The 11,756-nt window shown below is 31.0% G+C and overlaps 1 protein-coding gene across 4 annotated transcripts; it reads left to right on the top strand.

The window, feature by feature from the left end:
* The first annotated feature begins 5,692 nt into the window (after positions 1–5,692).
* Positions 5,693–10,563, top strand: LOC111013057 (cysteine synthase). 4 transcript variants are annotated; one of them, XM_022287413.2, is made up of 11 exons: positions 5,693–5,824; positions 6,598–6,659; positions 6,776–6,885; positions 7,330–7,387; positions 7,574–7,837; positions 7,916–8,053; positions 8,148–8,199; positions 8,513–8,592; positions 9,187–9,246; positions 9,411–9,491; positions 10,135–10,563. In XM_022287413.2, exons 2-11 carry the CDS (start codon positions 6,618–6,620, stop codon positions 10,225–10,227), a joined length of 978 nt encoding a protein of 325 aa, XP_022143105.1. In that variant the 5' UTR covers positions 5,693–5,824; positions 6,598–6,617; the 3' UTR covers positions 10,228–10,563. The 4 variants fall into 4 exon arrangements, with proteins under 4 accessions (XP_022143105.1, XP_022143106.1, XP_087983610.1 ...); XM_022287414.2 differs by lacking the exon at positions 5,693–5,824 and adding an exon at positions 5,843–5,914; XM_088127484.1 differs by lacking the exon at positions 5,693–5,824 and adding an exon at positions 5,905–5,958.
* Positions 10,564–11,756: the final 1,193 nt, after the last annotated feature.

Here is an 11,756-nt window from a genome sequence, read left to right as displayed (position 1 = left end):
CACCTTGATGCCACACCAGTCTTTCCTTCTTCACTATCATATTTGTAGTTGCTAAACATCACGTCACTCACTGGTTTATTAAGAGGTTACTAGAGACAGATTCCTAGCAAAGAGCCCATTCCTGCTCGAGGAATCCTCATTCTCCGCCCCACTCCCAAATAGCCCCGTTACCAACAATACGTGTTGATAATTTTAATTCAAGTTAATAAGTGTTACATACAAAATTTAAAATACTTAAAAGAATGAGAAGAATGAATATTTATTTATATTCTATCTTATTATTATATTTAATAGGCGGGGTTAATTCTCCGGGTACTTTTTTAACTTTCCAACTATAAAAAAAATATCACTAAAATTGTCCTAACTAATTTAAATATATTAGGATAATATCAATACAGATCCTAATAGTTTAACCAAAGTTTGAGTTTGTCAATTATCATTTCCAAATCCATGTGTAACTTATTTCAACTTGACAAAGGGTATCCCATTAGATAATAATATACGTGTTTCGTTTGGAGATAATATTAATAATATTTGAATATTTGATTACACTAATTTTGACCACGATGGATCGTATCATACTCAATCAAAATATTCCATGTCCATGACATTTGAAATAAATTAAACTAAAGCAACAAATATATATATGTATGTATTCGTTATCAATTATGATAGTCAGCAAATGTGACAACTCAGCAAGTTGGCACCATTTTAATTCTTACTCCAACTACCAAATGTGCACATCTGTCAATATTGTTATTATTACAAGAATGTGGCGACATTATTCTGTAAAATATTTCAAACAAATAATACAATCATGTGTGATGAAGTATTTAAATAGATTTATCAATATGAGCTATCTTAATTAATTAGTCGACACATAAAAATGTTAGAAATTCAAAATTTTGATTTCACCCTTTGTTTAACTAAAAATAAAAATAAAATATACCATATCAGCTTCTCAACACTAATTGATACTGGAGTGGGAGGATTTGGTGAGGGAGATGCGGAAATAGTCCTTCAAGATCCATTACGTGTCCAAGGCCTTTTGTTCTTTTTTGCATATGTTATTTTGGCACAAATATTTTTGGTTCTTAAAAAGAAACAGTTTGAGAAGGTTCAATTGTCCGAAATGAATTTCCAAATCTGCGGATTTATCAACATCAAGTTCGTAAACAAAACCAAATTCTTGTTGGCAATTCTATAATTTAATTATGTATGATCAAAAAATTATGAAAAACCTTTTCCTTGTTTTTGCTTATATTCTTTTTCTACCCTATTTCGGGAATGACTTGTACCGCATTCTGTCTATAGTCAAGAGATCATGAGCTCGAATCCTCTATTTGTACTAAAAATAAAATACATCTAAATATGCTTGTCAAACACAAAATATTTAATTACATATATTCATAACAAGTAGCATAGTTTAATACGATTATCGTGTAAACAACGGTGGTTTTTTCTTAATTTTACAATCTATTGTCGTTGAGTTATCTTTTTATATATACTAGTAAGAAACACGTGCGTTGCACGTAGAATCTTGTAGTTCTAAATTAAAGTAAAACAAATAGTGTTTTTTAAGTTTATAATATTATCATTTTAAAGAAAGAAAGTGATTATATATAAATATAAATTCAAAGTATGATATTGTTGTAATAAAAGAAGATGATGAAATATTAGCATGGAAAGTAAGTACAAATTTGAGGTGTAAGAAAGATGAAAAAGCACCAACGTGCAAGTTTTTGTTTTTGTTTTTAATGAATCAACGTTCTTAATTTACCTCTAATTTTCTTGATTATAAATTATTATATTACATTTTATCTTTGTTAAATTGTGTGACGTTAAATCAGTGAGTTTGTTCATCTAGAATGAAAAAGAAAGGTAAGAGTGAGAGAAAGAGTAAATCCTAAAAGGTCCAACCTGATGATATTGAGAGGGATAAAAATTGTTTGTTTGCCCGTAAAAATAATTACAACATTTCACATATATAAATCAAAAGCATCAGTTTAAAAAATAAAAATAAAAATCAAACTCATAAGCATTCTTATTATCCAAATTATGAGAATAATCGAATTTTGCTTTATCTCGATTCCATCGACCACCATCTCGACACATCGTACTCTAGAATTTCTTTCAACCTAAACAATGATAAATTTGGGGAAAGTGAACCGATACCATCAACTCAGCTTTAATTTGGTTTCTCTTCACTATGAATTCTCCTCTCGATCACCCATATGTGCATTGTTGTTGTCGTTGCTAAAGCAAGAGAGTAATTTTCATACCTTCACACCACTTGGAAAATTTTCCACTTTGTTCCATCCATCACCTTTTGATTTTTGGTTGGCATGAGAAAGAGAGGACACATATTTATATATGGATTGGAAGGAGATTAGAAAGATGAAAGGATTAGGAGAGGGTATGTGATAATTGGAAGGGGGTTAGGAAGATGAAAGGATTGGGTGAGGGTATGTGGTAAATGAAAGGAGTTAAAAAAAAATCAATGAGAAAGATAAAGTTAATGAAAGAATAATTAAGAGAGAGAAAATTACTAAGAGAAAATAGGGAAATTTAGAGGGATGAGATTGTGATGGAGAGAAGAGATAAATTGAGAGAGATAAAGTTTGTATTTAAATGACACAATTGCCATCAAAAGAAAAGTGAACAGAGTTATAATGAGAAAACAAAAATGGTATATAGAAGTTTCTCCTCGTCCCACCTTTTATATATACTATAGATTACAGCAAATATGAGGATGAATGATTGAACCTTGACCTATAAAAATAAGCGAAATCCCCGTTAAGTTATGTTTATATTACCAGTTACTTTTATATGTTGCTAAACCTTTATCAAATATTTTTTTGATTATAGAGTACATGAAATTATTAAGAGATGAAATACCATAAAGTACAAAGACTATTCGGGAGCCTTTAAAAAGATAAAAACATATTTTAGTATAATAAATGAGGATGGGATTGAAACTTGCATTATAATTAATAAACAATGAAGCTTTATTTATGTTGGTTATTCTACTTATCGTATATAGTTTTGATGGCAAGCTTTTAAATTTTGTAATTAAAAATAACTCAAAAAAATTGAAGGACTATTTTGACAATTCACACGAATAGTAATAGAGAATTTCGTGCACAATTGTCCCACGTTGAAAGACTTGTAAATTAACACGATTTCAAAAGTCAAACTTCTATTTTCCTTATCCCAATAATATTTGTTTATATAACCAAAAATTCTATGGGAAAAGTAAATAAAATATGTGGAAGAGAATTTTTAAATACGTCATGGACAAAGTATCCTCGATCGTATTCAACCTAGCATGTGTACAAAAAATTTTAATTTTTATTAAATTAATATTTATTAATATTTCATGAAAATTAAAGTAAAAGATTGATTTCGAACCAATCAATAACCACATAACATTCAACAAATAAAAAATAAAAAACTCAAAATAAAATAATATACACGTCATAATCTTATCATGACAATATCTAAAAGAGGCATAAGATTTTCATAAATATTATAATATCTATTTATAGCTAGAATGAAAGACTAAATTACAAATTTAATTTAATTGGAGTATTATTTAAATAAAAGTTCAAGTTTTTTTTTCATGAGACACGTAGGGTTGGAGGTTGAACCTCGAGTTTTTTTTTTTTTAATATAATATTTTAATAAGTTGAATTATACTCAACTTGCTATATAAGTTCGAATTATTTTTATAATGTAGCTTTAAAATTGAAGGTCTAAAAATGTAAGATTGATAACTAAATATAAAAGTAATATATATGCATGATTATATCATATAATGGAAAATAACAAAAAGACAAAAAAGGAAAAAAGACTTTTTGCTTTCAAGTTTCCAGTTTCCATTTTGTGACGCCACAGTTTCTTTTATTTCTTTTCCTACGCAACTGTTATTTTTTATTTATTTATTTTTGTATTATTATTCTTTTAAATCTCCGGTTTAGATAGTCAGGATTTTCGATTCGGTTCAAGTATTGTATTTATTCTATTCAATGTATATTTCAGTTCTCCAATTTTCAAATAATATGGTTTGATTATGTTTAAAGTAAAAAATAAAAATAATTATAATTGAATCTTTATTTTTTTTATTACCACATGTGGAGTGGGAGATCGAACTCACAACCTGTTAGTTGGAGATATATATCAATTAACACTGAGTTATATTTTGACGGATCATTAACCAATTATATATTATATTTTATGTCAATCAACTTTTAATTTTTTATTTAATTTATAAAATTTATAAAAAATATTTAGTTTTTATTGTAATTTTTTAAATTAATAATTTAATAGTGGCTGAAGTACAATTAAGAATCTAATTTTTTTAGTTTTTGAACCTTCTTGAACATATTGAATCCTACTATGTATTGGTGATGAGTATTTTACGCAGCTTGAACAGTAAAGTCTTGTTGAAATACTCATAAATGAATTAAATTTACTTAACCTATTAGCTTAAACTTTTGAGTTTAACAGTGAGACTCTTCTCATATTGTCCATGTGGAAAATTTGTTTTGTCCCAGACAAAAAAGTACAATTGAAAATTTAAACCCTACACTTGATCCATAGGTAATTTAAAACTTTTCAGGTAGATGTTAGTTTTTCATGTTTATTAATTTTCTCTTTTTATTTTTTTCTATTAGTTTTAAACTATACTAAAAAAATTTATATGTTTGTTTTATTTACCTGATCATAAAACACGAGAAGAAAATTAAAGGTTGAAAATAAGACTTTTTTTTTGCTTAATACAACACGTTGGGTAGAGATCTAAATCTATGACCTTTTGATGGTTTCTTAAGTTATGCTTATCTTGACGTCGTAGTTTAAATCCAGTCATTAAGATTTAATTGTTATGGGACAATAATAAATATGATTGTTAAAGATCCCACATTGAAAAGAGAGAGGACCTAATAATGGTTTATAACCACAATAATATTTTGTAAAGTAGTAATTTGGTTTTTTTTTTCAAATACAAAAGTTAAAAAAATGGAGGTAGAATTTTAAAATGACAAATTTACCAAAATGATATACATATGATATATTACTGATATGAACATCTAATATACTTGTAATATGTATGTGATATACATCTAATATATTACTGGTATGAGTGTCTGATATACTACTGATATAAGTGAAAATTTTTGTTATATTTGAAAATTTAAAAAACATGTGACATATTTTGAAATGCATAAAAGATTTTTACTGAGCACCGCAATTTTCCAATTATTATTCATTATTGGTGGTCGAATTTTCAAATGAACTTTTAATTTATTATATTTTGATCTTCAACTTCCAAAATGTTATACTTTTCTCAAACTTTTAAAAAGTAATTGTTTCGGTAATATAGATGGTAAATATCTTGGAAGTCCATAAACCAATATGAAAATAAAATAGTTCATAAACCAATATGAAAATAAAATTTTTCAAAGCGAGCATAGCTTAATTATAATTGATATATATCTCGAAGAGTTTAATCCCCTACATGTTGTATTAAAAAAAAGAAAGAATATGAAAATAAAATGTATATTTGTTTATTTTGAATATCACTTAAAAACCGAACCAAAATTGATTCGCTTCCCAAAATCGAGCGGTTTAATTCGGTTAAATAGGTATGGAGAAATCGAACCGAACAGTGACAGCCGCACAGGGACGGATATCCCGAAAAGGTACACAGCATTGAAGCCGGCAAATATGCCCTGTATTCTTCTTCAGCTTGTTGTATATAAAAATAAAAATCAAAGTCGATTTCTCCTCCTCCGCTCTTGGCTTCTCAGATAAGATTCTACTGGTGAGAGTTTCGAGCTCGTTTATTCGTCATTTTCATCATCTGTCAATTGGTTCATTCCATTTTCATGCATATTGTGTTTAGGGAATTGGGGTATGGGTTTACTGTGCAAAACATCAACATTTCGACTGTTTCTTGTAAAATTTCTTTCTGGGTTGCTTTTATCTCTCACCAAGTATTTTGTTTTCTGAGTTCATTCTGTTTTTTTTTTTGTGTGTGTGAAATTTTCATGGTTTCTGGATCAGATATCTTGGATCACCTCGGTTTTCAGCTTTATATTATCCCCACTTCTCACGCATGTTTTCTTACATGAATTTGTGAACAGATTGGCTGGTTGAAAGAATCTCGGTTCGTTTTGAAATTTCGTTTTTTTTTTGGGTTCATTTTTCAAGGCTCTGAGACCAGAGTTTCTTCAACTTATTGGAGTAGGATTTGAGTGATCTGGTCGCAACATACCCTGTAGATTGCTTTTTACTGGAAAACGTGTTTGGATTTGTTTATTTACTTTGTCTCTTATGACAGGAAACTAGCGGTAGTTAATGGGACTTCTCTGTTCTATCTGTATATTATTATGTTTTACTTTCATCCAACTCCCTATTTCCGTTTTAACGCAGAGTCGATCTTTTTGGTTTGAATGATCCACTACAGGGAGATAAACTTTAACATCAAATGATTCCAATTGTCTTTATGTTCCGTTCTGTGAATCTTTTTCGTTTGCTGAAACATGTGGTTGAAGTATTTGCTTTGATTTGCTGATTTATTGTTATTTTTTCCAGCTGCATAGTTGTTGCTCAAAATGGTTGATGCAAAGTCTTCGATAGCGAAAGATGTTACTGAAGTAAACCACTTACTTTCCTTTCTCCCTTCCCTCTCCTGTGAATGGAATGATGAATTTTAGTTCAATACCAAGAACTTCAGCTCATTACATGTGTTTAAATGTCTTAAAATTCACAGCTAATTGGTAAAACACCACTTGTGTATCTCAACCGTGTTGTTGATGGCTGCGTGGCTCGGATTGCTGCCAAGTTGGAGATGATGGAGCCTTGCTCCAGCGTTAAGGATAGGTACTTTTTGTGTTTAAATTATACACTATGTTTTCTTCTTTTCTTCAAAAAATTGTTACCTTAAAACTTGCATGGTGATACTGATGCATTGATGCTGCATTTTCTTGCCACAACTGAACATGGAAGCAACATGTTTATTTGTATACTTTTTATTTTATTTTATATTTTTTTATTAGGAAACCATCTTACATTAAGAAAAAGAAAGAACGTATTTATTTATTGATGTAGCTTCTTGCTATTTCTGTATAATTGGTTTTATAGTTTTAGTATGTAATTCTGGTGAATCATGTTAGTTTATAAGTAACAAAAACAGATGGAGCTTTTGTTTTCATGCTGAATCCTATATCCTATCGTGTTATCTTCTTGTCCAGGTTCCTTAAAGTTACACTCGTACTAAAATTTTCCACAATAATTGTGATGAGGAAAATTTGTCTTTCCTTTCAGGATTGGCTATAGCATGATTACAGATGCAGAGAAAAATGGAGATATCATTCCAGGGGAGGTCAGCGATTCCAAATGGTCTTTTTAGATATGAATGAAACTGCATCTTATATCCACTTTACATGGCTTCTTTTGAAACTTTGTTAGAACTTTTACTTTGAATTGATTATGTGTGGATCATAGGCATTGTGTGTTTGCTTCTTTTTCTCGTGTCTGGGTTGACCCACTCCTTTTTTTCCTTCCATAGAGTGTCTTGATTGAACCTACCAGCGGAAACACTGGTATAGGATTGGCCTTCATTGCTGCTGCCAAGGGTTACAAACTCATAATTACGATGCCTGCATCAATGAGTCTTGAAAGAAGAACCATTCTTCGAGCTTTCGGAGCTGAACTGGTTCTCACTGATCCAGCTCGAGGGATGAAAGGAGCTGTTCAGAAGGCTGAAGAGATAAAAGCAAAGACACCTAACGCTTACATCCTTCAGCAATTTGAAAACCCTGCTAACCCAAAGGTATCCTCCGAGTCAATTTGATGTGACACATCATTTTCCATCTGAGAGATTTATGTTATATTCTTCATGTCTTTTCAGATCCACTACGAAACCACTGGTCCAGAGATTTGGAATGGCTCGGGTGGAAAGGTTGATGCACTTGTCTCTGGCATAGGAACTGGAGGTACAGTGACAGGTGCAGGGAAGTATCTTAAAGAACAAAATCCCAACATCAAGGTTTGTCATTTCTCATCATCTGAACTTTTGTGTTTCTGTTATCTGTGAAGAACCTACCGGATTTCTGATGTGCCTTCTCCCCTTCCATGTGTAGTTATATGGTGTAGAACCAGTTGAAAGTGCAATTCTATCTGGAGGAAAGCCTGGTGAGTTCTGACATCCCTTTCGCTTCCTCCCTTTTTCGTAAACTACATGGAACATGGGGATGTTGCCAAAAATCAGTACACAGCATGATTATATGATTTTGATTTATGATCCGTATGATTAAGAACTTTTTGACAAGATATATAAGGTGGTACGATACGATGTTGGGGGCATGTTTCCAAATATTATATTTGCATTTATGATCTTGCAAAGTGCATTGGCTCTACCAAGTCTTGCGTATCAATGTTTTAGAAGTTGGTCTTTATGTTTTCTCTTCCTACCTAATTAGAACATATTATGTATATGAACATTTAGGCCCACATAAAATCCAAGGAATAGGGGCAGGCTTTGTCCCTGGAGTTTTGGATGTCAGTGTGCTGGATGAAGTTGTTCAAGTAAGCATCGAACTTTTATTACATTTCTTTCAATAGACATTGGAAGTGTGTGACAGAGCTCAAATGGTTAATGACAAGCATAAGGAGACATCATGTGTAGACATTTAACTTTAAATATTGTATTTGGATTTTATGAAGTCCATTCGGATGGACTCTCGAGATGGGTTCAATTAGGAACTTTTTTTGGTTTGAGAAAATTAGGTTCAATTAAGATCTTGTTCCCGTAGATAAATGTTTAATCTTTATGGTTTAAAGACGTGCAACACCAATGTCTAGTCATGCTGAACTTATTTTACGCACTTTTAATAGAAATCTTGATTCCCAAAACAGAGAAAAGAAAAGAAAGAAGATAGGAAAGAGGAGCTAGTATTTTTGAAGTGATCAGTTTAAACATCTCTATTACATTTCTTTGGGTTCGCTTACTGGCATATATTTCTCAAGTTTTTGTAAAATGAACAAGATTTACCTCTCTATACTCATCCTTTGCTCAATATCCACAATCCAGTCCTTCGTTCAACTGACTATAGTTTCTCAAAGTTTCCTTCTGATTATCTCTCATGCATAACTGAATTTAATACTTGAATGTGTTTTCAGGTATCAAGTGAAGAAGCCATTGAAACTGCAAAGCTGCTTGCATTGAAAGAAGGTTTACTGGTGAGTTGCAACATAATGGAGATAGGCCTCAAAAGAGGATTTCCAATGCTATTTGTTACTATTTTTCATCATAATCTTTTGAGCCTATCATCCCTGATGTCTGATTGCTAAAGTTTTCTGTTCTTTGTGTATTCTATGACATCGACACCGTTGTCTATTTGTAGGTCGGTATATCATCTGGTGCTGCAGCCGCCGCTGCAATTAAGGTTGCAAAGAGACCAGAAAATGCTGGAAAGCTCATTGTTGTAAGTGTCATTTTTTTTTTCTCCTGTAGCACCACCTTTGATATTATACCGCTTGAGCTTGTTTCTATACGTTGATTCTTCTACTCGTATGAGATACTTCTAGGCTTAATATACATTTTAGTCTCTTCTGATATTTTTCAATTTAGTCCTTGTTAAAAAGTTTCAATTTAGTTCCTAATGTTTTACCCTTTTTCAATTATACTTTTTATGTTGGTGAATATTAAATTTCGTCGATGGTAAGCTGGGCTAATTTCTTCTCTAGATTTTTACCAACTCACTACATATCATATCATATAGGCTTATAATTTTAACGTTGATAGACGAAAATGGTATAATTTGAAAATATTAAAATATTAGGTTCTAAATTGAAAATGTACCCAAACATTAGGGACCAAAACACATATATTTAACCGTAGAATAATTCCTGATCATTTAGTAGTGCACAGTTTCTCATTTGCAGCAGCATTCATCAAATTCTATGATATTGTTGACCTTATACAATTGTTGGAAGAAATAGATACTGATGTGATGGAGGGGGAAAAAAGAAACAAAAGATTTATAGCTTGAATGAATTCCTCCCCTTCTCTATACCAGATCACCATCTAGCTAATCTTTCCGTTGGAAATTGGAAATCTGAACGCAGGTGGTCTTCCCGAGCTTCGGTGAGCGATACCTCTCGACTGTGCTGTTCGAGTCTGTGAAACGGGAGACCGAGAACATGGTTTTCGAGCCATGAGAGGTTAGATAACATCCCCTTGCCTTCAAATGGAGCCATCCAGTTGAATATTCTCTGCAAATATCCCATGGGTCAAAGCAAAGAAAGTGAAAATGAACTTCAAGTGGTTCTTTTTAAGCTTCCAATGCTTTTGGTTCTTCCTTCTAGTAATTTGAACCTGTGTTTCTGAATGGTTTCTTCCTTTCTGGTTTGCTCAGCTTTAGTGGATAAACACATAGATGCAACTGAGAATAAGGACTCTCTTTTATGTAATCTCTTCTGTTGAATAATGTATTGGATGAGTAATTTGTTTATGAAAATGGTAATGAAGATGAAAATATAAAAATATTCAAATGAGTCTGTTGGAAATGGTCACAGATATATGCCTCTTGGGAGAGTTGTTGAATTTTCATATAACCAAAGGTATTTATTTTATTGATTTGGTATAGTTTGTTATCTATTTTTCCCTATGTAGTCACAGACATATGTCAGAATTGAAAATTTGGACAAAAATTACCTTGATGAGTTACATTTGGTTGATTTGTAAAATATCAGAACAAAAAAACATTGGTAAGTTCGATTTTAATTGATTCGAATTTTCACAATATTGATTAAATCCAATGAAATTCAAACTTTGGGTTTTAAGACGATAACTAGTGGAACTGATAGGTGTGTTTGGGATTTTTGAAAAAAAAAAAAAACTCGAGTTTTATCAAACATACAGGGTTTGACAGTAAATAAATAAATTTTTTAAATTTCAATTGGTTATAAATATATTTTTGAAGAACACGGATGAGATTGATTATCCAAAAAAGAAAAAAATAACTTTAAAACTCCCCCCAACTCCTGGACTTAAAATTTGATAGATTTTTATTTAATGCCTTTAAAAAATAAGCTTAAAAAATTTTTCCAAATTTTGTTTTTGTTTTTTAATTTTAGCTAGCAATTCAAATATATTTTTAACAGAATGGTTAAAATTTACTAATAAAATTATATTAAAAAGAAAGCAGAATTTTAAAAAAACATAATAAAAAACAAAATTGTTATCACACAATATCTAAAAAAAGTGATTAAATTATAATGTATGTTGAACTCACCGTAGCTTCTAAGCTTGAAAATTGATAGCTGTTGGAGGTACATATTTTTCAATATATATATCTTGTTCGGTATTAATATTCATGGAATCCATCTCAAAATCGATTGGTTATGACCCCTCAAGATCATGGCTCTTTTGGCTCATCGATCTTGGCCGGATCCCATTTTTTTTGGACTGGATGCTCGTTTGAGCGTTTTGAGCTCTGATACCATATTAATATTCATGAAATTTCATCTCAAAACTAATTGACTATAAGAGGAGTAGCTCATGTCTATTATAAATCATTACCAAGCTCATTTTCTTTTCAATGTAGGATCCTTAATATCTGGATTAGCTTGCGTACACTCGAATAATCATAGGCGAACCGTCTGACCCTACTACATTTAGTTGATGAGAAAAGTCATAGGATATTAAATTTTAAGATAGCTAACATGATGGTTTCAATATACTTTGT

Source organism: Momordica charantia (genome assembly GCF_013281855.1).
Source record: "Momordica charantia cultivar OHB3-1 chromosome 8 unlocalized genomic scaffold, Mcharantia_2.0 BLBB01000008.1, whole genome shotgun sequence".
NCBI lineage: Eukaryota > Viridiplantae > Streptophyta > Magnoliopsida > Cucurbitales > Cucurbitaceae > Momordica > Momordica charantia.
The sequence above is the reverse complement of the archived record's forward strand: the minus strand, read 5'-3'. Positions and strand labels throughout refer to the sequence as shown.